A 27,357-nucleotide genomic window follows, 5' to 3' on the forward strand; every position below is an offset into this window, starting at 1 on the left:
ATTTTCCTGTTAAACAGGAGCCGCTCATCTGCTCAACCACTGCAGTAAGTATCTATAGCTTTATGTACCATTAGCCAAAGTCATTGGCGCCCTGATGTAGAAGTGAATACAGCAATACATCTACAGTGGTGCAGGGCCTGTGACCACAAAGACTAGGAGGTGGGGCACCTACAGGTGTGACACGGATGTCAGTACAAATTCAACAAAACCTCTTCGGGCCCCCTTTATAATGTTAATCTGCCCTATGAGTGGGCGCCATGCTATTCTCAATAAAGCAGATCAATATACTGCAATACTATTGATTTTACACTATGGGCATTATTGACCACAGTTATTCAAATACATGAAAACAAATTACAGTTGGGGGGGGCATGGATTATTTCCTTTCACATAGAGTTATGAGGACATCAGTGTAGGCAATGAAGGCTGCACCAGTATATAAGTTCTCATATATGCATAGAATTAGAATGCTCAACCTTCCGAGTCCCCACCGCTTAGAAGTCACAAATATAAGAGAAGGAACTTCTCTTCAAATGATCAAGTAATGAAAAGGAGAATACAGTAAGGCATCATTTATCAATTATAAAAAGTCTCTCCAGATCCACGACATTTCACACAAAAATATTGTGCAGGGAGTCATGAAATCTCTTTTTTAATCGAATATTCTTGGGATTGAACCCGCGACATTGGCGTTATCAACACCTAAATAGAAACAAACTAGAACCAAGGCAAAAAGTTTGTCACCCACATTTGGACAAGAACATAGAAGAAATTCTCTGCAGTCAATAAGCCTATAATGAAATCGCAGTGCCTAGCATCTCTTCTGAATTTTTCATTCGAGCTCTTAGCAAACTCTTTTCCTCCTTTGGAATAACTGAATTTGACAAATCTGACAATGGATCTCCTTTCAATGGGATGTAGGAGCTTTCTGAATATTTGGATTTCTTTTATTGTAAAATCACTCACCTGTTGCCTCAATGAATGGCACAGTAGAATGATTCATTAGCACTCAAAGACCTCTCAAATAGCACAACTCAACCACAAGCCAATCTCACTGAAACTCTTACAGAGGCAGAGAGATTACATAAGCACATCACATAACACTAATGACAAGTCTTGAGCAGATTTGATGTTTGGGATAAAAAGATGAACTGGTCTCAACAAAAGAGAGACTTTGCCCTTTATGAGCAGGATGAGCAGAGATATGATCACCGTCAGAAGAGAATTTAAAGTTGGCAAACGGGTTAGTCTGTCACAAACATGACGGATATCCTGCCCGCCTTCGTATACGTGAAATAGGAGATAACGTGCTTCCAATAAAGTGGACAGGATATCCATGATTTTGTTGATGGAGCAACCTGTCCCTCAAACTCTACATCAGAGGCTAAGTTCTATACTGAGAGTGGCCTCATCATACAAGTGTCAAGTAGATCTTATTTTGGCCTGGCAAAGGGATTTCATACCGTCAACTCTGTTTGACACACAGCCGTAAACTGCAACTGACATCAAATGGTCCATACCAGCTGTAAACAAAAATTAACAATCTGTCACAATATCTTTATTCTTCAGGATTCTTAGCAGACCACTTTCCAAAACCGCTCCCAACACTGACTGAGCAGGCACTGAAGAACTCTGTTGACAGTTTTGTTCCTGGAGCCTGAGCTCTCACTTCTTATCCTGCACAACTCTCCGCAAACTCTAAGACCGTCCATCGACCACAATATCAAGACTTCCAAATGACTTATGACTATCAAGCATGAAGAAGATATCATCCCAAGCGTTGTGATAAGGTCATTATGGTGAAGTATTGTTAAACTGATGCCCAAATATGTGATGATGCCAAGAGGGGGGTCGAAGGAGGTGGGGACCAGGTAGACCCATACTGATCAGGGAGAGAAACAGCTGGAGACTCTAGTCTAGGCAGATCATACAGCATGCATTAACTACATGTGGCTATTTAATCCATGGTTGATTTTCAGATGTTTCTGAAGTTAACTAAAGTCTACTGTTGCAGCTGAACGGTGTCTGTCAGTGATCGACTGCCAATCTTTCAGCAGTGAACTGCATGCAAATGGTGTTAACTTAGTTGATCCCATCCATGTCTCAGCAGCCTATGCACTTTAAAAGCAGTCAGTTGGAAATGTCTAACAAATTTCCTTTCAATTTATACTAAACGTTAGCTCATAAATGAAACTGAAATCTCACTTTCAGATTTGTTTTGACCTGCGTCATTCTACTGTCAAATTTCAGTCCAGGCCTGCTATGTACCTTATTTTTGGTAGGCAGTTTGTAACAGATTGCTACTGTAGCTAAATTGGATGCTAGTCTGATTTCCCCAAAATCATTTATCTTTAGTCATATGTAAAAGACAAGGTTAGCATTTATATCTACTGGTCCAGAGTCAGCAATATACACTAGACTCAATCTCCCTTTACCATTCTCTTCTCTCATATCTTTTCCCTCTTTTTCTTGGGAGATATGGAAGAGAATAGTGGATATGAATGCTATTATGGGGTTTCTTTTGTTGCGTGGAGGATGTATATGCCGATGGAAAAAGGGAAATAGACCAAGGAAATAGGCCTTTGTGAAGGGACGAGAAATTGTGATATCAGAGAATCCTTGAGCAACAAATACAGTCCGAAGAATCATTATTAATAATGATGAATGGTAATCAATATTGCTGATAATGCCTAAGATAAATCTACTGAATCCTCTGCCTGTTGACCATTATTTTTACTATCTTCCCTTCTAGTCAATATTAATAATAATTCCGAACAGTCATCATTGCTAACCCTGCATAATAGTCATTATTATCTATTTTGTCTGGGGTCACTGTTGTAAGTACCCTTCCTTGTGACAGGCTTCTATGATGTGGCTTAAATAACACTAATTGTGCCTGAGACATTCATGCTTCATGAGTGAGAGTGAAGTGAGGCATCATTGACTATTGGACGAGTGAAAACCAAGCTTTAAAATGAACCACTTGTGTCTCATTAAAAATAAAAATGATCAGGAAATCTGAGAACTCAAACACACCAGCCTTTAGAAGGGATTTGTTTGCTCGCTCAGTGGCCACTTATTGATCGCATACTGGGTCATAAAGTTTAAAATATTTTACAGTGATCATGGTTGTGTGAAATGTTTACATTGATGGAAGATTCATCATGATTGTTTTCCATGCGGTATGAACCTGTTTTAAGATCTGAAAATTCTCACGAAGCATAAATGAAAGGGAAATACATATAGTGAATATATTACAAGATAGAGGACACAAAGGGTGTAGGGAGCTATCTCATGGAAAATGATATCCCGGCGAACCAAAATGATTGCTTGCTCATGCTTTTTCCGTTATTTTCATTCATAAATTTCCAATTAACTTACCTCCCAATCTCCACCACTCACGGAAAGGATTTTATGACATATTCCGTAGTGAAAGCTCACTTTTCTTTCAGAAGTCCCTAGGGCAGTGTTCTGGAAATAATAAAATAATACTAAGGATTGCATCTTCAAACTTGTAAGTAACCAACATTATAATTCTCCCAATAAGTTTTCTGACTCAATAGGCAACATGATTCAGTAACCCAACACCAATTTCTTTCCAATGCTTCACAATGAGAGTAATTGGATCTAATGAATAAAGATAACCTTCAACAACTCTGTAAGATTACCAAATCATTCTTATTTCACATAGTGTTATCCAGGTCCTTCTTTCTTCACTCTAATAAGTATGAACTTCAACTTTCACGTGTATGTTCCAATCTGTCTCTACATTTGCATCCACACCCAGAGGCATCAAAGTGATCGGATCATCGGATAGTGTATAGGGCCAATATAAATATTAACATTACTTTAGGAAATAGACTCTAGTATTGTAACTTCATTTAAGAACATGTACATATGGATTATATACTCAACCTATTTACATCATTCATCTAAGAATACTATGAGAATGAGTGGGTGTCTTAGGTATGGCTCGGCATTTCTAGCCATTAGGTAGCAAAGCTAAGACTCAACTCTGGATCAGGATTTGCCTAGATCGGGGTTTAGGTACAGTAAAACAATAGAGATCAGCAGACCGCTGAACATAGTGTACTTGTGCATTGATACAATCTCAATTAGTGGTAAAATGCCATGAGCTGCCTTGAATACCCTGTTCTACCAGTCACCATTTTAAGTAGAACTCTATGTTATCAAATAGTCCCCAAGGCTATCTACAGTACGAAGGAGGTGGGATGCTGGCGAGAGAACCCGAGACAGAGTTAATAATACAGAATTGAGAAAGCATACTAAAGAGAAGAAGAGGACTAACAAAAGATAGGTGAAACCTTTTTTACAGATTAACCTAACAAGAGGGAGCTAGCCAGTCAACTGCTCCCACTCAGCACACTCTATTCTTAGAACATCTTAGTGTTCTTCAGAGCGAGGAGAACAGGATACAACACATCTTCCTCCCTTAAATAGCAACACAAAAATACATATATAACAACAACATCTTAATGAACCATGTTAGAAAATACTTTTACCTCAAAAATGGAAACAATTAGCATATCTATATAAAACAAATATAACATTACATCGATCTATATACATAACACAATGTGCATTTACATACAGTGAATGATTAATATACTTCAAAATTCTCAAACCACTTGTGTACCTTGCATGTCCTATTGAATAAACGGGATTCAATGCCATAACTCTCATCATCATCAAAATACTTTATTAGTTCTTCTAGAACTATAAAAGTACATAAAATAATACCACACAGAGAAAATACAAATACAATAAAGTATCCAATCACAGTATAGGAAAGGCAAACTAGGGATCCGTGGCAGATTAGGATAAAATCAGTTGTTAAACAATCCATAAAAACATCTGATACAATAAGTAGTATATAAAAAGTACATTAGATAAAAAAAAATCCATTGCAGCTCTGGTAATAGATGCCAAGACAGTATACTTACATTTGTATAGGTATGTCTGAACTCAAAAGAGGCTTATTTCAAGAATGAATGCCCAGCAAAAGAATAGCATTAGGCAAAGCCTACAGTCCAATGGCAAACACGTGTCAATGATAAAAGCACACATCAAGGTATGGACGGCACATATCCTAAATATAGAAATTGGCTTGGGGGTTGCTTAGAAGCACAATAAAAATCGCAAATAGACTGTACAAATGTAAAGTGGTGTAGTGCAGTGGACTATGACTGGCATATAGACCTTCTCAAAAGAGATCATCTCGAAGGGCAGCCCCCCAATAGCCAAAAAGATGACCCCATCACTTTGGCTCTAATGCTTCAGCTCTAATGGAGCTATTTGGCAACTGTACAGACAACCAGCTCTAGGATCTCAGTGCATAGAAGCCAGAGTGTTGTAGAATACTGACTACACCCAAGCTGTCTACTGATCGGGAATATCCAGCCTTTCCACGGTTGTGCATATCCGGAACAGAAAGAAATACATTTTGATAACGTTTCTTTCGCTTGCAGACATACCGGGCAGACAATGCACAAACCAGTTTTGCATTTTGATTTGGAGCAAAAAGACAAAAGTGGTAGTGTACCATGCCGAAATTTAAAATGCTGTTGTGTGGCAGTTGGTGGGAGTAACTAGTCAAGGAAAGGTTCAAACTCAGTATGGTGCTTGATGTAAGCGAGCCTTGGTGCATATTCCTCACATCAAAACCCCACTTATGCCCCTCAAAAGCTTCCTTGAGTGTGTCTCTAGATAGTTGTATCCTGGAGGCGTTATCAGCGCAAACAAGGGCCAAGCTGAGTCAAGGTGACCTTTACGTAGCCTACCTACTTGATTTTACAAGATTTATTTGGTGCCACTATTTCTTTACCAGCGGAATGGTAGTCTGTTAGGGCCAGGTTGTACTTAGTCTGGGCCAGTATAATAGAGGTCTCAACTGGGCCTAGTAGACCATTGGCATAACACCAATGTCTTGTCATAGTGGTAATAGCAGTGTACTTTTGGAGGAGACAAACCAAGGCTCTTAGGAAGTTATTCTCTGCTTAGCCCAATTGGGTTAGGCTTGTAAAGCCCCACAACTCCGCCCAATATAGCGTACTGACCACTGCCTTGGTCCTATATATTTTTGAGGCTGGTGAGATATGGCTAGCTTTTGAGGACTTGTAGAGTCTTACGATTACAGAGGCTTGGTGGGATAGATTCAGGCTACTTTGTTTGACCTGGGAAGACCATGCCATATTCATATTTAATTTGATTCCTAGATATTCAAACCCAGTAGCCTTCTCTAAGGGATTTTCTTCAAGCCTAATGGTGCCTCTATATGATCTATTCGGGTTGATGGTCATAAATTTATTTTTCAAGTGGTTTATCACCAACCCTCGAATGGCACAGAATGGTGCAAATCTGTCAACCAGAATTTATAAGCCAGCCAGGGTCACTCTAACCACTCTCCAGGTAGGCAGCCACATCATTGAGGTACAGGGAAAATATTTTTGGGGTGAGTTCGCACCCCTGGTGTACACCTTTGTGAACTTCTATGAGTTCTGTTAGCTTGCCCCTGGTACCTCATTGGACTTGAGCATAAGTATTGTGGTATAGGAGCATAAGGATGTCCAAGAGATCAGAAGGGACCTAATATTTCTTCAAAGCTTTTCATAATTTATGGCGGGAAGCAGGTCAAAAGCGGATTTTAGGTCCACAAATACTAAATATAAATGTGACTTCTGGAGGAAGGCTGTCTTCCAGTAGATGGTCAGAAACCTGAAGACCTGATCGATTGTGCTTATCTGACTCCTAAACCCCGCTAGCAGGTATGACAAAGATTGGCGTTCCTCTATCCAGAGGTCCAATTTTTTCAAAATCTTACTGCAAAAAACCGTTTGAAATACATCAATGAGACTTATTGGTCTATAATTCAAAGGGAAATTCCTTGAGCCTTTTTTAAAAACCGGGACAACAGCGGGCGCTTTACAGCTGCACGTGATGGCCACAACCCCCCCTCAGTATGGCATTGGATAACTTATTTATTGTATATAGGGCCCAATTCTCTAATGTCTGATAAGCAAAGTTCCCTAGGGAAACAGTCAGGCCAGGCGGCTTTGCCTGCCACAATCCCCTTGATTACCCACACGGTCTCTTTTATCTCGATCGTTAGTGGAGAGGTGGTAGCTTGTGTCAAAAGATTTGGGGGATCCTAAAAGTCCATGGGCTTCTCCAAGGGAGGAGGGGCATATAGGTCCAAAAAATGTTTGTGCCAATACTCTGGGTGGATAGAGTCCGCAAGATGGATTGAGGCACTTTGTCCCACACTTGGAACCAGCTGCCAAAACTTCCCGGTATCCTTGGAACTGCAGCCTCATAGATGTCTTCCCAGATCTGCGTGTCCCAATCACGGTGTGCTTCTATCTGGGCCAATTTATATTGTTTTCTTCTAGCTCAGGTAAGGTTGATGATGCCGCACTCTGAGGCTTCAAGTAACTCAGTTTTTCCTCTACTACAATCTTTATTAAACCAAGTGTGACCGGGTTTAATGGCCGTACAGCAAAAAGCATTGTGCCGTATACAGCATTCACCTAGGGTGTTAAGCAACTTTTAATGTGGTGATGAAATTAAAGAGTTTCTTTCTTGTTGGAGGGCGGGGCTGTCTAGATACTTTTAAGACCAATAATGGCATTCAGCAGGGCCCTATTCATTTTGGTCCTGAGATCTGGTTGAACCACTATTCTGGCCCATTTTACCCTACACCTATTATTAGATGGGATTAAATCTGTAGAGAGTGATAGTGGAATGTTTGCCGAATGTTTAGTTATACCATGCAGCGAGCAATGGATGGCATTATGGCCACTATCAGTCCTGGTAAGCACCTTCATATCAGCTCCAGTGCTCCAGAGTGAAAGGGTGCTCAAGATATAATCAAAACTACTGCAGTAGCCAGGTCGGGTAACGGTATGAGATGCATGTGGATCAGACAGCGTACGGCTACTGCACGCTCTCAGACTGTGAGATAGCATAAAGGACAGTAACACATAGGCTGCATCTGTCCACCGCTTCATGGCAGCGATATTCAGAGGGGGGGGATACCCCATTCCTTGTCTTTCGCGTCAGATGGAGAGCAGCTATTACTATCAATAGCTTGTACATGGTCTTAAAATCACCTGCAATGATTAGGGAATCATATGTATCAAAAAGGTCCCTATGCACAATGAGTTGCTGTAGCGTCAGCGTTTCACCACCCCCTCTGACCCCCGCTTATAAACATTGTATATGTGGAGTGTAGAAAAATCCTCCCCTGTAATAGTTCTGCCTTGGATATCATGGGAAGCAATAGTAAGTGGGCACAATTTTGTGTTTAGAGAAGGCCAACAGCGGGATATTCCTTCCCAGTGTGACGTGCAGTGATAAAATAGTTCACGTAGCCCGACCTGTGAATAGGGTCAATACTCTAGGTTTCTTGGAAGAGGTATATATCAAACTGGTCTATGAAGGTGCCCCAAGCAGGGTCACCAAGCTTTGATCTGACACATGCCACATTCCAAGACAAAATACTGATTGTATTGGGATTCTTAGCTACATCTTTCTGATTAGGGTTCAAAGGCACCACAAGCTGATCATCACAAGTTAAGGCCGGCCACTTTAATTCAGTTTCCGGCTGTGATACCTCATCAATGACTGGGTGCTCCCCTGCCCCAGTAAATCTGGAATAGCCAAAGCTTCCAAGACAATCCACCATAGAGTCCAGATCCTTCGATGGGATAAAGAGTGTAGGACGATGGGTGATTTGCGAGTTATTAAGAGAGGGAGGGTTGAGTTAACATCAGATTAGGGTGCCAGAAGGGGGCTCCTTACGCAGGTCTAGACCCACTAGCCCTTGTGCCAAGGAGGTGGACTTCAAATTTATCCTGCTGTAATCAAACGTCCCTACTTGGGCTGTTAGATCCTGGAACCGTCTAGCTTATAAAATGTCTGGGAGAATTCTAGAATAACATTTATGCACAGACCTGATTTGATATATGCATTTATTCATTAGGGAATCCTTGTCCTCTCATGCCCCCAGGGCTAATTTAGGGACCTTTATCATGTAGGCAAAGCCTGGGCTTCCAATCACTGGCACCCCTCCCTCCCTTCCTGGGAAAAAGGGCTCATTTGCAGTCATGGTTGAGCACCTATGGTCAGCTAAGAACACCAGAGGCTTATCATGAGCGAGAGAAGGGATCTTAAGCAGCAGTCTAGCGAAATCTGGGTCAGGGATAAGGGAGCGGGTGGGCTGTGTTTCAAGATGATGCTTAACACTGTTATTCTTCTGCCTATTTCTCTCATCAATTAAAGTCTCATATAAAGGGAGTGGTGCGTGTGGAAGAGGTTTACTTCTTGGTAGATTTGCGGGAGGTTTCTATTCCCCTATCTGACGATAATGTTGCCAGTTGTGGTCTCAGATCTATTACCTCGGACTGAAGCCTCCTGACCAGGACACCATTACTAGTAATGTTCCTTTTAGAGTCACTTGGCGCCGTTCCTGAGGCTACAATAGGTTGAATAGTTGAATGAGGGCCATCTCTCACACTGCAGGGCCATCGTCCCATGGAGGTGTCACAAGGATCGAATATCTATTTGAACATAGAGCCAAGGGAGTCAATGGCAGAGGGTAACTTCTAGGTGTAGCGGTGTCGGAGGCAGTGGTAGGAGTAGAAGCCAGCAGTCCAACTGATGACAGGGCAGTGTCACCACTCTGATTTGCACTTGAACCCAGAGATTTTGACTTCTTTTTCCAAGAAAATATGGGGACAACGTTGTCTGATGCTTTGCTTGTGATCTGGCCTTTAGCTTTGTCTCCTCCAAAAAGTGATTAAACTTCTTCAATTAGTATGTGTATGTCCTCAAGTGTTGTCATTGCGAGGGGCCTAACAGGAGTAGCACTCGGAGAGAGCTTGGAGTTTTTATTCATCTTCCCTGATAATATATCTTTTGCTTTGCATTTGGCCATTACTATGCCTTCTGTGTGAGCAGAGGCTTAGGTGAAAACAGGCAGGGAAGCTTTGTGCACTTTCTTCATGTAATGTTTATGGTGGAGGAAACAATCTCTAGAATGAAAACAAGAATGTCAAGAGATAACTTTGAGGTAAGAGCATACATGGTGCCTAGTAGGAAGACATTAAACGCTGCCCCCATCTAGGAATGAAGGTCAATCAACACCCCCAGGCACGAGGAGCCCCAATCCCCTGTGTTCGCAGCCTGTCAAAGATGTACGACAACTGCAGCGGCCCCACAAGTCAAATAAATAAGATCTACCATACAGTGTAAGGTCACAACACTTCAGATGACAGTCGAGGAAGAGCACAGAAAAACTCCAAGTCGTCCAGGGAAACAAGTTTCTAGCGCCTTAGGCTAGGCCCTCCATAAAACACTAACAGGCACATGCATCAACCACAAAACCGGTCGCAAACGGGCAGATTCTCAGAATCTGCCCCTTTGCGACCGGTATTTTTGCATTTGGGATGCATCATCCCAAATGCAAAAATCGCAATTTAAGGAATCTCAAAATAGCGATTCCTTAAATAGCGATTGCATTTAAGGAATCCCTAATTGAGATTCCTTAAATGCAATGCATTAAAGTTTAAAAAATAGCGATTTCGCTATTAGCGTGAGCAAATTACCATGAAGCTGGACTTCATGGTAATTTGCTAAAACTTAGAAAAATGCTTATTTGCATTTTTCTAAGTTTCATGTTGCGCACACACATGCCCTTGGAGCATGTGTGTATGCAACATGTGTGCAGAGTTCAAATACATGGGTGCAATAGGGTGTCATTTTGACACCCTTGCACCCTAGTAATTGCGGAAGCAATTTGCGAGTACCTACTGGTACTCGCAAATTGCTCCCGCAATCTCCAATGCATTCCTATGGGCCTGGAGGCCCATAGGAATGAATGGGAAGCCATTCATTAACTCGCAATTTGTGAGTCGCAATTAATGAATGTTAAGGAATCGCTATTTTAATAGCGATTCCTACATGCATAGGCTTTTGCGAGTCCTTAATTGCGATTCCTTAATATTCGCAATTAAGGACTCGCAAAAGCTTTTCTTGATGCATGTGCCTGTAAATGCCTCATGCGCTTTCGGGTTGCATCTTTATCAGAGACTGGCCATGGGTCCACCTGCTTGTGCCTGGGACCTCTGAGGGCTAAAGAGCCCAATCCAGCTACTTACAATGGTGCACAATCTCCCCTAGGTGCCCCCCAGCAACAGAATCAAACAAAATGTTGTTAGAGACACTTACAGCATCTGGTGAGTAGCATCCGATTGTAAAGCCAAACGAGGTGGCCCTGCTTCTTCCTGTCGCTGATGGGTGCAGGACAGGCCCGCCCTTGGCCAGGGCTTTGCCCAGGCGCATACCGCGCCATGGTAAGTAGAGCGTGCTTTTCAGCACACGGCACACTGGAATCCGTGGCAATCCCTCCTCTCGGCAGAAAGGTTCTGTGGGACAGGGAGTCCCAAAGCAGCAACAAGGCAGAAGACAACAAACAACTCTTATCACTCTCTTTCTTCACTCCCTGTATGAGCTCATGTTGCTTCAACACTTTCTTGCGATTCCATACATTTCCATCACTCAACAGAACAGAATAAGGATTGACTCGTCTTTTTCTGGAATGGCTGAGAAGATTTTGACAGTCCTATGCTTGTCCAATGTCCTTTTCTCACTCGAACCCAATCTCCTTTATGCAACTTTGCAGGAAACACACCTGGACAATTCCTTTTTACTTTCTTCACTGATGGTTTTCTTCTCCACCCCTTTAGACAAAAATGCCCTGGGCTTTCTACATTTCAGAATCTCAAAAGAACTGTTGGGAGATGTCTGATATGACCACACCAACGTGCTCCCAGCACTTTTTCACTAATCTCCACAACACAATGCTAATTGCACAACCTCTTCGAGAGTCCATTTCCACCTCGCAACCAAACCATTTCCTTGGGCATAATATACAGACAAACTGACATGTTTAATTCCCCTTACTTTCAAGAACTCTTTCATGCTTTGGGACACAAACTGCACACCATTTGCATTCCCTCTCTATCCTATACGTCTTACAGGAACTTGATAACCTCCTCTGTGGTAACATGATTAGTAAATTTCATTTCAGGCCATCGTGAGCAATCGTCTATAACCACAATGGTATCTTTGTGGCCGCTACACAAAACACTGTACGGACCAGTAATATCTAGGGCAATATTCTTCCATGAGGCATCCATCTTCTCAGATTCAATAGGTGGATACTGACCTGTTTTCTGTGACTTATCACTCCATGCACATGGTATACAATCCTTTGTGCTTCCTTTCACATCATGGTCTAGTCCTCACCACCAGTACTCTGCCCTAACACGACATTTGGTGGCACTCATCCCTATATGACCTTCATTGGCAAGTCTTAAAATCTGTCGCTCGACACCTCTGAAACTACCAGTAAATCCTTTCTCATCATATTCCCTCCCAGCAGACTCGGCTGCAAGAAAACCCCCTGGTTCACCAACGAACTCAAGGACTCCAAGAAGAACTGCCGCACCATCGAGAAGGCCTGGCGCCACAACCAGACCACAGACAACAGGACCGCCCTCAAGCACGCCACCCGCAAGCACCACCAGCTGATCCGCGCCACCAAGAAGAAAGCACTCAAAGAACGACTGGACAACAACGCCCACGACAGCAAGGAACTCTTCAGTATCATCAAAGAGTTCTCCGACCCCAGCGCCGGAAACAACAACAACCCCCCTCGCAAGACCTCTGCGACTCACTCGCCGCCTTCTTCCACCGCAAGATCGCCGACATACACAACAGCTTTGGCGCACAGACCACGCACCCAACCACCGAACCAACGCCCGCCACCACCACCCTCTGCAACTGGACCCCGGTCAGCACCGACGACACCACCCGCACGATGAACTCCATCCACTCCGGATCCCCCACCGACCCCTGCCCCATCACGTCTTCAACAAGGCCGACGCCATCATCGCACCCCATCTCCGGGACATCATCAACGCCTCCTTCCTCACCGCCACCTTCCCGGAGAGCTGGAAACACGCCGAGCTAAGCGCCCTCTTGAAGAAACCCACAGCAGACCCCACCGTCCTGAAGAACTTCCGCCCCATCTCGCTCCTCCCCTTTTCGGCCAAAGTCATCGAGAAGACCGTCAACGCCTCAGCAACATCGGAATCCAAGAGAAGGCACTAGAGTGGATCATCTCATTCCTCGCCGGAAGAACCCAGAGAGTCCGCCTCCCCCCGTTCAGATCCGAAGCCACCGAAGTCATCTGCGGCGTACCACAAGGATCATCACTCAGCCCAACCCTCTTCAACGTCTACATGAACCCCCTCGCAGACATCGCATGCCAACACAACCTCAACATCATCTCCTACGCCGACGATACCCAGCTGATCCTCTCCCTCACCAACGACCCCGCCACCGCCAGAGCTAGCCTACACGAGGGGATGAAAGACGTCGCCGAGTGGATGAAGAACAGCCGCCTGAAACTGAACTCAGACAAGATGGAAGTCCTCATCCTGGGATCATCGCCCTCCGCCTGGGACGACTCCTGGTGGCCCCCTGCCCTGGGCACCACCCCCGTACCTACGGACCATGCACGCAACCTCGGCTTTATCCTGGACTCCTCCCTCTCGATGACCAGACAAGTCAACGCCGTCTCCTCATCATGCTTCAACACCCTGCGCATGCTCCGCAAGATCTTCCGATGGATCCCCACCGAAACCAGGAAGACCGTCACCCAGGCACTCTTCACCAGCCGACTGGACTACGGGAGCACCCTCTACGCCGGAACCACAGCCAAACTTCAAAAAAGACTCCAACGCATCCAGAACGCCTCCGCACGACTCATCCTGGCCATCCCACGACACAGCCACATCTCCGGCCACCTGAGAGAACTGCACTGGCTCCCCATCAGCAAGAGAATCACGTTCAGGCTCCTCGCCCACGCACACAAGGCTCTCCACGACCTGGGCCCAAAGTACCTCAACGACCTCCTGACCTTCTACACGCCCACCCGCCAGCTACGATCAACCAGCCACGCCCTCGCCTCCTTACCACGCATCCGCCGAGCCACCGCTGGAGGAAGATCCTTCTCCTACCTTGCAGCCAAAACTTGGAACTCCCTCCCCATCCACCTTCGGCTGACCCAGGACCACCTATCCTTCAGGAAGCAACTCAAGACCTGGCTGTTCGAGCAGTGACGTAACCCTCTCCCCCAGCGCCTTGAGACCCTCCCGGGTGAGTAGCGCGCTTTACAAATGCACTGATTGATTGATTGATTGATTGATTGATATTCTCTCTTGAATATGACAATTCGGTATTTAAGTTGCGAAATGATTCTGCCAATTCAGATGCACCAATCTTCTAGGGCCATCCCACCAACTTATACTTCCTAACCTCACCCAACACTACATCATCATTTAGGGAAGCCACCCACTAAACATGCGAAATATGACCTTCGGTTATTTCATGCATGCTAGAAATCATTAGTTCTTCATTAATCAATTCCCTCACCTGAACATCTTCCACAGGCAGGCTTGACAGACAATCTGCTAAAACATATTTTTTTCCAGGAAGGTATTCTACTCTGTAATCATACCCTATTAATCTCAAAAGCCACTTTGAAATTCTCAAGGAGGCCCGGCCAGCCACGTTATCGGTATAAACAGCAACAAGAGGGCGATGGTCTGTGCATCTAACAAATGTTGCTCCCCACACACAAACGTTTTGAAGTAATTCACTCCTCACCAACATTCTAAAGTTTCTCTCTCGATCATAGAGTAGTTTTTCTCTGCTTCACTTGGTGATCTTGATGCATAAACAATTGTAACTTCCTGATCATGCCAGAGGTGTAATAGAACAGCACCCAACCTAATGTTACTAGCATCAGTACTAATGATACTTTTATCCTGGGTGTCAAACAATTTTAGCGCTGGAGCTTTGGCAATAATCGTTTTCAGTTTACAAAATTCTTTATCACACTCATCGCATCAATTAAACCTTTCATTTTTCCTCATAAGTTTGCACATGCATTCTGTTCTGTCGGAAAACATGGAAATAAACCTAGAATAATATTCTGCAAGCCCTAGGAATGATTTCAATTTTTCCTTCCTGTGTGCTGAAGGAGCTTCTTCAATAGCCCTGACCAGTTTTGACTTTGGAGACATTTCATTTTCATCTAACCAAGTGACCAAGGAACTCAAGCTCTTTCATAACAATTTTCCAAATTTCCATTTTTCTCTCTTAATGGTCAATCTACTGTTGGAAAGCAGTCGCATGCACTTGTATCTGTATGCTCCTTCGGGTGTGATCAAAAAAGTCAGAGGCCTGAAATCTGGATGAAGAGATATTTGATGGCATGCTGACAACAAGTCTAAGCTGAAGAAAATCCTTGCACCTCTGATTGTCATCAGCATTTCCCCAATGTTAGGGAGAGGATGTCTATCCACCCAGATTGCTGAGTTCAAATTACGCAAATTAACACATAAACAAATCTCACTGGGATTTTTTGCTAGAAGCACAGGGGCCAACCAATCCAATGCCTTGATTTCTTCAATATTATCCTGTTCACATAGCCTTTGTAATTAGGTTCCCTTATAGCCAAGGGATTACCTCAAACTTTATGGGCCTTGGGAATTGCATCATTCTTAAAAATAATTTTCTGCACAAATCCCTTAAGCAACCCCAAATCTTTTCTGAATACTGCAGTGTTAGAACTTGGGCTTCTGGTTGGCTAGGACATGCGCCTCAGCCAGAGAGAACCCGCCACTCTAGTCAAGGTAAGTTAGTCACACACCTAAAATAACCTGCGCTCACCCTCTGGTAGCTTGGCGCAGAGAAGGCAGGCTTATCTTAAGAGGCAATGTGTAAAGTATTTGTGCTACACACACACACAGCCACTCAAGGAAAACACCACAAAAAACTCCACACAGGTTTAGAAAAATAGTTAACATTTATATATGCGAAATACGACCAAAACTACAAAAATCCAATAAGTATATTACAAGGTGTTCACATTTGAGCACTGCGTCGCCTGCACTTATGATATTTAACTAAAATATTATCTGCATAAAAAACTGTTTTGAAGAAATAATAATATGCAAAAAACTACAGAAACCGTTGTCAGCAATTATTGGATACAGCATTACACTTGTACGGAAGATGATCATAGTGTGTAGATACCACTTGATTTATTGAATGAATAGATTAATTTGTAGCTTCCCCAAACGTATGGTAGCAGTTACTCATCATTTTCATACAAATATTATTGACCTGGGTCCCTGTGAGCAGATAAAGGGTTGTCCTTGTGATAAAATACGCAGGCTTACTAGTAGCATTTATATTACAGACCCTGGGTATATGGTATACCACTTTACAAGGGACTTATAAGTAAACTAGCTATGCCAATGAGGTATACACCAATGTCACCATGTTTTAGGGGAGAAGCACATGGACTTTAGCCTTTGTTAGCAGTGGTAAAGTGTTCAGGATCCTACGGCCAACAAAAAGATACATCAAAATGTGAGAGGCAAAAGGCAAACGTTGGGGGAAGACCACCCTAAGAATGACAGATCGAACATGCAGGAACCTTCTCTTACCAGCTTTCACCCCTCAAGGTATTTACCTCCACCTTTGTTCCAAATACTTGGTCCAGATGGTTTAGATCAAGGGGAATTAATAAATCCCTTTGTTGGGGCTATCCCAACAAACAAGAACCATTTTTGGTAATGTATACCTTAGACTGAATTTTAACTTCTTGGAATTCAAGTAGTGCTTCTAAGTATCCCAGCAAATCAATAGTCTTGTTCCCATATGCCACTAATTTTACATCAGGAAGATCTAAAATGTGGTCCGGAAATTTGGCAAAGCGTTCCCTGACGATCAATGTATAACGAGCACCGGAATCTGCCATCATTCGCTTTTCCTTGTCCTCAACCTTAAAGGTACTAAATTGTCTGTCACGATCAACATTCCCCATTTCGCTTATTTGTAAAATAAATTCTTCTTCTACTTTATTTATCTCTTTATTCTTCTACTACATTACTTACTAAACTTCTAGAACCATCCTGGAAATTATTTGATCTGCCCCTACTCTCGCAAAATGTCTTTTTAGCTGACATCTCCTGTATTTTTCCACTACAGGAAAGATTTTGACACTGGCAAGGTGGCCTCTCAAACCATACTTGTAGCAATGTGAGTTTCTTTTCTCATCAGGAGCAGTATTGTTCGCATGCATAGGCATTTTTCCATCTCATAGCTGCTCTTGAACTTGGTTCTTTTCATTGCTGCTACTCTCTCAGGTTTGGCAGATGACATCTCCTTCAAGCCTTTGTTTGTACTCTCTGCTCTTTGTACTTTGTCAATTGCTTTTTGTAATATTAAGTTCTCTGTGTTTAGTAGTTTTTCTTGTTACTTCTTACTGTAGACCTGCTGTACCATTTGATCTCACACTATTTAATGCAGGAAAGATTTCTAATTGCAGGACGCTGCCCACAGTCGCAATGCAGCTACATTATCTTCTTCAGATACACCAAGAAGCTGTCCTCTCTTTAAAAATGTACATCTCTCCATCACTTTGTTCTTTAATTATACAAAGTATACATCCAGTTTCATTATTGCAGTATCATATTAATCTAAAACTGTTTCTTCTTCTTCAGCAAGTGGTGGAAGTTATTTTAAAATGCATTGTCCCTCAGCACCTAAGCAATGCTTAAGCATTGAACATTTTCTAGAGGCAGTAAATATGTCCCCTATAACTGCCTCCACATATGCCTCAAAACCCTCCTTCCACTCTTCCCAAATGAATACATGTTCACCAATATTGCTGAAAAATGCAGATGTTGCATCGATTCCTTCCATAGTAAATGGATGATTACAGCTTGGACCTGATTATTTAAGTTTGGCTGAAAATGAAGGTTATATAGTTCCCTTGGAGAAGTGTGGCTCAATGATTAGAGCGGCAGACCCTGATGCAGATGTCTAGCCCGGGACCAGGGTTCAATTCCCCGCCTCGGCGGGTCTTGGGCTCAAAAATCCCACGAACCTGATAATTCTCGCCTCGGTGCCATTCCAATCATGGAGTCCCACTCTGCAACTCAGGGCAATAGCTTGCTTAATCTCCACAACGGCCCCCACAACGCTAAGGATGCCTGGCCTCCACCTTGTGGGTGCCCAGGAGTGGACGCCTCACAGGGAAAGCCAGGATGGGTTCCACAGCGGTATTCGTACAAGCGCCTTGAGACCCTTGCGGGTGAGTAGTGCGCTATACAAGTATCAATTTACAATTTTTTATTTTACCTTTAATATTAAAATCCTGTTAATCTTTACATAATTTTAAATGTCTTTTCTTTTTATAAGCCGAGCATTCTTCTTTGTTCAATATATTTAGCTGTCATTGGTATTGCATTCAGATGTGTATTGCTTGATGCCACAGAGGGCAGCAAATTATTTTCGGTGAAACAATGCTCGAGTCAGCCTGAGTTTATTTCGAAAATATGTTTTGTTTGCTTTTGCCTTTGCAGTTGCTAGGAAACAGAAGCTTGGAAGGCACACAGTGTTGTTTCCACGCTGAGGATGTCTACACACTTATCAAGAGTAATGAGGCATTAGGCTTGTGCACAATATTGACTAGTCATATCCATTAAGTCTAGTTTAGAAAATTAAAACTGCTGATCACTGCTGGTAATTTTAGCACAGACTCACGGTTGTAGATATGTTCTGCCGTTAGTTTGGCTTTTCAGTTTTGGTTGCTGGCCACCCTTGAAACTCTGATCAGCTTCCTGCCAGCCTATGTACTCGCCAATAAGTACGCCACATACTGAGAGGAATGTATGACGATACAACGCATACATTTACAACGCATGCCTTTACAACGCAGTTTTTACATCGCATGCCATTACATCGTATTTTCAGAAACTACCTTTACAACGCATTCCATTACATCGCATTATACCTTTACAACGCACACCATTACAATGCATACCATTACATCGCATTTAAGGTAAGTTTTGGATAGTATAGGGGTAATAATTACTATTCTAACTCCAGTGAGTGCAACAGTATTGTAAGTGTTGGATACTGTAGGGGTAAAATTAACTATTCTAACTCCAGTGAGAGCAACAGTAGGGTAAGTGTTGGATAGTGTAAGGGTACTATGCGTTGTAATGGTATGCAATGTAATGACTTGCGATGTAATGCCTGCGTTGTAGTGACATGCGTTGTAGTGACATGCGATGTAATGGCTGCATTGTAATGACATGTAAAGGATGTTGCGATTTAATGACTGCTATGTAAAGGTAGTGCTATGTAATGACTGCATTGTAAAGGTTGTTTCAATACGGAGAATAGTGTTACATGTCTTTATTCTGCTGCATGTAAATCAGAACTCAACATTTTAAGCCTGCCTTCAACTCATCCTTCCAACGCTTACGTCACAGGCCTACGGCATACAGTGAGAACCAAAAGAGTTCCAGAGTTCTTTTATTACAAGACACTAGATCCTGAATGGAGCTAATATAGACGATTGGCATCATAGGGGCACTCTTCTCCTGTTAGGCGTTCACAGCTCTTCGCCAGTGAAGAGACGTCCGAAAGGTAGATGAAGCACTTTATTTAGATAAAACTTACAGGAAAAGGCTAGCAAGCCAACTGCTCCCACTCAGAATGCACTGAGCCTTATCCGTTCTTAGAACAGAACAATGCTCTCTCAGTGTTTTCATAGCGAGGAGATCAGGATGCAACACATATCTTGGAAGTCCTACTGGCGGGATGGTGTCTGCTAGCTGATAACCCGAGAATTAATGTTGGCCTCAGCATTATTGAATGGAAGGTCAGCGCAGAATATTCTACTGTCCAATAACAGATATTTACAGTGGTGGCTCCTCGTGGGAGTGCTGCGGGCGGTGAGGCGGGGGAGTGGAGGGGCAGGGTGGGGGGGTAGTAAACTCCGGCTTAAGGCCGAACGGAGTTCAGTTAATAAATAAATAAATTTCATTGCGCGCAATGCAGTGCACGCAATGACATTTGTTTTATTTATTTATTAACTGAACTCCGTTCGGCCTTAAGCCGGAGTTCACTAAGCCCCCACCCTGCCCCACCACCCCGCAGCACTCCCACGAGGAGCCGTCACTGGATATTCTGCTGCAGTAGTAATGCCACCTATGAAGGAGCAGAGTCACAAGACAAAGTTAAACAACACTGCAACATTCCTGAACTTGGAGAGGGTGAAGCTGTTTCAGGATAAAAGAGATGAGTTGAGGCACTGATGAAAGGTAGGCAATGGCATGGATATAGATAATGTAAATATAAGTGGAAATAAGGAAAATATGTCGGTATCATGAGGGGTAACCAGGGTTATGGAAAACCGAATGAGGAAATAATGGCACTACAAAAGAAGATGTGAAGCCAGTAAAACAGCTGGCAAAGACCTAAACTTATGGGCCACGCACCTGGGAGATGGCAGGTATTGTATAGAAAAAGAGGTATTTGTGAACCACAAAAGTAATTCCAAGCAACTGAAACATATCCATTCAATCTGAATGGTCTGCAGTATCAACAGCAACTGACAGACCCAGGAGACACCAGTTTCAAGAAATCAGTATAGATTGTGTTCAGATAGTAGAGCTATGTCATAGAGCAAAATCAGTTAAGTAGAGAACTTGAAAGACAGACTGGCAGGCATCAAGCAGCTTCTGACTGGAGAGGGATTTGTTGAGCTCTTTAAATATCAGGCTCTCAAGAATCTTGGATAAGAAAAGTTAATGAGAGACTGGGTGATAATTAGATGAACAGGAGTCATCCGTTGTTTGTTCAGCATTGGCACTATCAAACCTGAGCAGAAGATTTGAACTCCCAGTGTTAGAAGTCGCCTCATTTCATCAACATTAAATACAACAAGCAACATTTGTTAGCAAGAATCTTGAGCGTGTTAAAAAAACTCCAGATAGAAAGGACAGATAATGAAATTATTTGAAGGACACAACTGAGACAGGGCAGCCAAATAAAAAGCATAAAAAGATAAGATGGACAGAGTATGGGACAATTTAAATAATGAGTAGGCATAGTTTGTGCACCTCCAGCAAAGAACTAATACATTTGTTACCACTGTTAAGTACTTCTTAATTCCCTTTGTCATATTTTACCAATGACATTTTCCACTTGAGCATAAAAATATATGATTTATCAGTTCTCATTGAAGGTACACTGCATCATCTTGAAGGTAAACCATTTTTATTGTAAAATAGTTATGTATTTAAACTGTATAGTTGGAATTTCAACATAAAGCCCATTGAATGACTTAACATTGCTTCATGTGACTGTCCTATATTTCAACAACAACATATTAAGCTTTAACTAAGAAACAGTGTCAACAGGAGAACACTTTACGAGAAGAAATGTGTACATTCTTAGGGCCTGATTACTAGTTTGGTGGTGCGGCGCCAGGTCCGCCCCGCCGCCGCACCACCAAACCCGTGTTCAGGCAGTCAGCCAAATTACGAGTGTTTCTTGTGTCTGGCAGGCTTTTGTTTTACGTTCCTTTTTAAAAGAAATAAAATAATTTTATTTTTTATTAGCCATAAGTGTAATACAATATACAGGAAACGAGTACATAGGGAAATGCCATTAACACAATCCAGAAAGAGAGAAAGAAGAAAGGGAGAACAAGGGAACACAAGTAAAAAAAAAAAAAATACATTTGGAAATGTAGACAGTGAAAGAAAAACAAGAATATGTATAAACTTATAGATATCTTGGTAAACATAAACTCAAACAAAGTTCGTACACAACACAGTTCTAGTCCCACTGGATACCAGAACAAACCCTTTTGAATTTTCGCCAAGAGCGTGGGCCTCTAGCTTTGGCAAGAGGCATCTCCATTTCGTATATTTCATGAAGCAGAACCCAAAATTCATTGATGCTGGGACCCATTTTCTGAATCCAAACACGAGCAATGCACAAACGGGCACATACAATTAAAATTGATACAAATGACCTCAAAATACAACCTCGATCCGGTTATACCCCCAACACGATTTCCTTTTCTGTCATCTGAATATCCTGTCCAGCTAACATTGAAAAAACATGATTAACTTTAAGCCAAAATACACTCAACCCTGGACACGTAATGAACATATTTACGTTCCCATGGAGGTGCCACAGAAAATGGACACCACAATGGGAAAAACCAAAAACAGTTCCTGCACGGCATAGACTGTAAAGTCCAAGCCGCTCAGGAAATGGGGTGCATGCACACATGGGGGCACATGCTGTGCCCCCCCCTGCATGCAGCCATGGCCCTGCGAGTCTGGCAGTCCACTCATAATCGAGCCCTTAGTGTGCTTCGTGCCATTGTTCCCCAGACAGAGCTGAGGTTACAGTCAGTAAAAATTAAAGAGATGTGGCTTGTATCATCCAAAGATCCAGTTGGTTGTATGCCACTATATTAAGGCCAATAATATTGTCTGACAAAAATAATTCATGGACTACATTTCACTGCATCGTCAAGGAAGTATACATTTTTCATTCTTAACACAATATCTTCTTACCGAGACTTAATTTAAAAGTGGATACAATACTTCTGTAATAAGAAAGAATGCATGAGTTCCAAATGACAGCTTCTACTCACCCATGGCTTACACCAATCCTCTTGTAGATTGTCTTTGCAGACAACATAGACCTTCTTTTGGCCCTCTTGACACAACAGCTTTTCCTCAATCTCAAAGGCTTGTGTCAGTTGCTTGAACTGTTGCTTGATGTTTTCCTAAACCAAAGGAAATGCAAAGCATCAAACTCAAAAGCACATTCTGGGCAATGTAGTGTTCAGACAGTAGAAAGAGACAAGCAGCCTGTTCTGTTAATGATCAGTTGTTGGCAGCCCTTGTTTGATTTCCCTACCGAGACCGCCAAGATTCGCCTTGTGGTCCTTGATACAGAAATCTAGTGACTATTGCCACACTCTGGATAGGGCAGAGAACCTGCAACTATGACCTGGTAGCCAGGCAGCCGGCAGAGGCTGAGCTAATTGAAGGCCAATGATTCCCCCACTTCTAAATGGGTAAAGAAAAATGCAAATATGGCGCAAAAGGCATCTAATCTTATTTTCTATGCTGCTTACAAATTATGTACAAATGTACCGTTTCCATTTTAGCACTTTCAATCTACGAGTTCTGTATATCCACAAACTTGGAGCTCAAAGCTCACCACCCACTTCAAATGCAACTTGATGTTTACAGATGTTACATTGCACCTGGGGAATTATTTGCAGGTTTTGGTAATGTGAAGAGGCCTAAAGGCTAGTGAAAAGAGCAGGGCGCTGAAGAGTCTTTCTAGCTTCAGGACATCAGCTCACACGATTGGGATATGGCTAAGAATAGAAAGAAGAAACTTCTTAAGAAGGCCTAGGGAAATGAAATCCAGTAGCTGGAGTTTGTGGAGACTGGTTGCCTGCAGAGTTAGGCACTGGTATTCCTAGGATACAGCAATGTGTGCAGGTGGAAGAGAAATAAAGCATGCTCATCATTGCAATACAATTTGTAACTTGATCTGAAATTTGTAATAAAGGAAACACCATGAAATAGTGTGTAAACTGTTAGTAGTGGCTGGGCATACCCCAGCTTTCTAAGAAGAGGCTCTCCATTCTCCATCGCCTTTTGAGGCTTTTTAGAAATGCACATGTAAGACATGAAGAAAAACTTCAAAAGATAAATGGCTACATACAATAACATTTCCAAATAGATGATTCTTGAAAGTTCTGGCAACTGATAAAATCTGCATCTTCCAGAGCACGTTGTGGCAAGAATTCAAAAGGAGCTGGTTGTAAGGTGGGCACCCTGAATATTGAACCAACAATATCAGTAGGACAGAATATTGTGGACAAAACAACAATAAATGGCTTTTCTATACCTAAACCCACACACATGTACCTACATGGTAAATACATTTTCAAGGTACGCAGATGTGGAGTTATGAATATTAAGTCTATACTTTCCAATATACACTTATCTTTGCATAAGTGTATGTCCCCTGATAGTCTGTCCTCAATATTCTTCTACCAAGATATTGTTATGGTGCTATTCAAACTTAAAACTCTCCATTGGCTTCCGGTGCGGCAGAGAGGCCATTTTAAGATTCTGTGCCTCACACACAGGACCCTGTATGATACCGGCCCTAGATATCTAGCCAAGAAACTCCAATGGTACAAGCCCGGCAGACCCTTGAGATCTAGCACCAAATGCCACCTTGTCCTGCCACGTATCCGAACATCCCGAAAGGATGGTCGATCATTTTCTTATTTGGCCCCTAAGCTTTGGAATAAGCTAGCATCGCATCGTCCATCCATAGTTGATCATAGATGCTTTCGAAGAGAATTAAAGACCTGGCTCTTTTCCCAGTAAACTGGTTATTACATCGTCTTTTTGCTGAAGTTCTGCCCAGCGCCATGAGACCTCCGCGGTGATATGTGTGCTCAACAAGAAAATTTGACATTGACATTGACATTCAGTAGTACAACCTGTTTGTGAGAGCCACATTGGCGAACTGTTTGATGGAAAGAGGAAAGTCTCTTTCCAAGACATTTAGAGAAACATTCACAATGATTCGTTTTAACCCTTTCAGACTCATGACTATTATGAAATTTATGATTTTCTCCAAAGCCTTTGGCCCGAATGGGTTACAGGGATTGAATTCAGATGGTTCCTAGGGTGGTTATCCATGATCCTATCCAAATTTTGCATTTCCGTTTGCTGGCTCAATGCTATTCTGTAATAGACTGTAATGGATTAATTTAGTGATCTCAGACCTGGGGGACTGAAGTTGTGTGCGTGTGCCCTGGGACAAATACACTTGTTTGTGTGAGCACCAGTAGTGGCCTGTGTAGGGAGTTCCGTGGCGCGGTGAGGCGGGCGGGGGAGGGGCAGGGTGGGGGTAGTAAACTCCGGCTCACTGCCGACCGGAGTAATGTAGAGAAATAAATAAATTAAACGAATTTCATTGCGCGTGCTGAAACGCATTTGGCATGTGGTGTGACCCGGGAGGAGGCTTCAAGACACTGGGAGGTGAGAGACGGCCTGCAGATGTACTCGTAAGGAGTGCTTGTTAGGGAATGCAAATAAGCAACACAAGTGAGGAGGCTAAGTGCTAGGTGAGATTCTGGAGGGACTTCTGTGCTCTTGGCTCTGTCCCAGAAAACACACTTAAGAGACAAGAAGAGGGTGTGGTGTAACAGTCAGAGATGCCAACTTTGGACCGGCGGACCACAGTTCAAATCTCGGTGTCGGCTCAACATTCTATGATTCTGGGCAAATCATTTAATCTCCCCACAACTACAAAAAATTAATGTGTAATGTAACTGGTGCTCAAGAAAAGCGCAAATTATATTTTACTAATCTGCAAGCATGAGAATGTAAGTCATTATAAACGCATAACATTTACCCCTTCCTCACACCACATACCACAGAAAATGTTGTGGAATCAAACTACTTGCCGCAGGCTCTAAATTGTGTTTTTTTTTAACAACGACAAGCTGTTTATGGAGTTTTGCAGCAGTATGTCTTTGTTTTTTAACTGTGTCGAAGGAACGTTGCATAATATAGGTGTAAAGCAGCCTTACTTGGCACTCGCTGCAAGATCCTGCCACTGCTAAAAGCAAATCTGACAAACGGGTTGAGTTCCGTCTTGGAAGGAGGGGGAGTGGAGGCCATGGAGGGGTCAGGGAGAGAAGAGTGCAAGCATCAATGATGAGGAAGCAAAGACGACGGAGGAAGCAAAGACGATGTCGGAAACATGAAGAAAAAGCTCTTGCTGATGGAAGCTGCTTGCACAAAGTGCATTTCGAAAGCGAACAAAGCTGTTAACTAATTTTCCCAAATCCACATGACGCCAAAACTCCAAGTTGTTTTCAGTTCTAAAAGTCGCCAGCTGTAGCCATTGTAAAAGCCATTGTAGAAGTCTTGTGGATAGATGTTATAAACGCCTAAGAGCAATTGGAAATAAAATAATGTTTACATGTTAGGCAATTTGGTAATTTGCAAATCCACTGAAATGAATTTGCATCTTATTATGCAGTCGAACGGAGTGTGTTTAGGGCAGATGACATCCTAGCTATGCCTCTGCAAATTTGCTTAAAGCACCCGTCATTCAGACAGCTGAAGAAAGCAAGGCTCGGGAGAGGATGTGGTGTTGCGGGCTGAGCTGTCGACTTTAGACCTGGGGAACTCAGTTCAAGCCTTGGCATCGGCTCACCATCCTGTAAGCAAATAGCGTAATCTTCCCGTGCCTACAAATATAAAAATATGCAAAGAACTCGCACCTAATAAAAGAAATGTCAATTTTAAATTCAGCCAGAAGCACAGTCACCAAGATGTAGGTCGAAAAAAGTGGTGTGCTCGCTCGTAATTAAAATAACAAAGAAGATCAAGTGGATGGAAAGGAGTACTTTGGCCTCAGGACACTAATAAGAAGAAGACATGTAGAACAATAGGTAATGGTATGCTACAACCAATGGAAACAGAGGAAAAGTAAGTGGCAAGCACACAAACAAAGGAAAAGGAAGGGAGGGGTGTAAGCCTCTTTTAAGATTTATATTTGGTACAATAGATTTCACATGCACATCGCAAGCAGCCAGAGGACTCTCAGATCACAGCACTATGGTCACATGTGCTTAGAATATGGCCAGTTTCTACCTTGTTACGATGATCTACACATAACATAACTGCTGCACACCAATAAAGATAAGAAACAGAAAGCATTTAATATGCTCGTCAATGAAATATAAACCAAAATAAATGCTCCTCATGCAGCAAGGAAAGTCCACCCACAAAAAAATGTGTGGAGCTGAACAAAGATATATGAAACTGTATAGTCTGTGGCATTTTTCAGCCCAATTCTACTTCAAAACATCAAAGTGAGAGCTGTCATAACCATTTGAACTGATATGGTAGATAATAACATTCAAAAGGGGGTCAAAGAAATTGCCCAAGTCCTGTTGGGCACACGGAAAAGAACAGGAACTAAGATAAGCTGACAGGAGGTTTCTGAGTTGTGAATGAATCAAAGAGAATTAAATGTGACGCTTTGAAGAATAGGCAGTCTACTGAGTTGAACAAATGCAGGGGTAATGTAGGATGCCTTTCACTGCTTGCCGCAAAGAGCTGCTGTAACCTGAGGGTGTCTGCCTGCACACTCTTCCTAGTTAATATACACAGTACGGTACACGCCTAAAGCCCAGGCAGCATGTGTGTAAGAAATCAGCTAAACTCTAAAGAGAAAATTGTGAGGTTATGAATAGTTTTATCGTGTAAAAGGAATATCAATAGCATTCTGTGCAGATTGTCTGCTTGACAAAGGCAGTGCAGG

At 42.6% G+C, this 27,357-nt stretch overlaps 1 protein-coding gene across 1 annotated transcript in view; it reads right to left on the reverse strand.

Annotated features, from left to right (window-relative positions):
* The window catches only part of LOC146772974 (uncharacterized), a 107,893-nt gene that overhangs the window by 14,028 nt on the left and 66,508 nt on the right, over positions 1 to 27,357 (reverse strand). The window contains exons 6-7 of the mRNA XM_085637371.1: positions 22,631 to 22,765; positions 3,382 to 3,471 (exon numbers count right to left, since the gene is read on the reverse strand). Of these exons, the coding sequence (XP_085493497.1) occupies positions 3,382 to 3,471; positions 22,631 to 22,765 (225 nt within the window). The remainder of the gene's footprint in view (positions 1 to 3,381; positions 3,472 to 22,630; positions 22,766 to 27,357) is intronic.

Source organism: Triturus cristatus, chromosome 12 (assembly GCF_964204655.1).
Source record: "Triturus cristatus chromosome 12, aTriCri1.1, whole genome shotgun sequence".
In the NCBI taxonomy this organism is placed as follows: domain Eukaryota; kingdom Metazoa; phylum Chordata; class Amphibia; order Caudata; family Salamandridae; genus Triturus; species Triturus cristatus.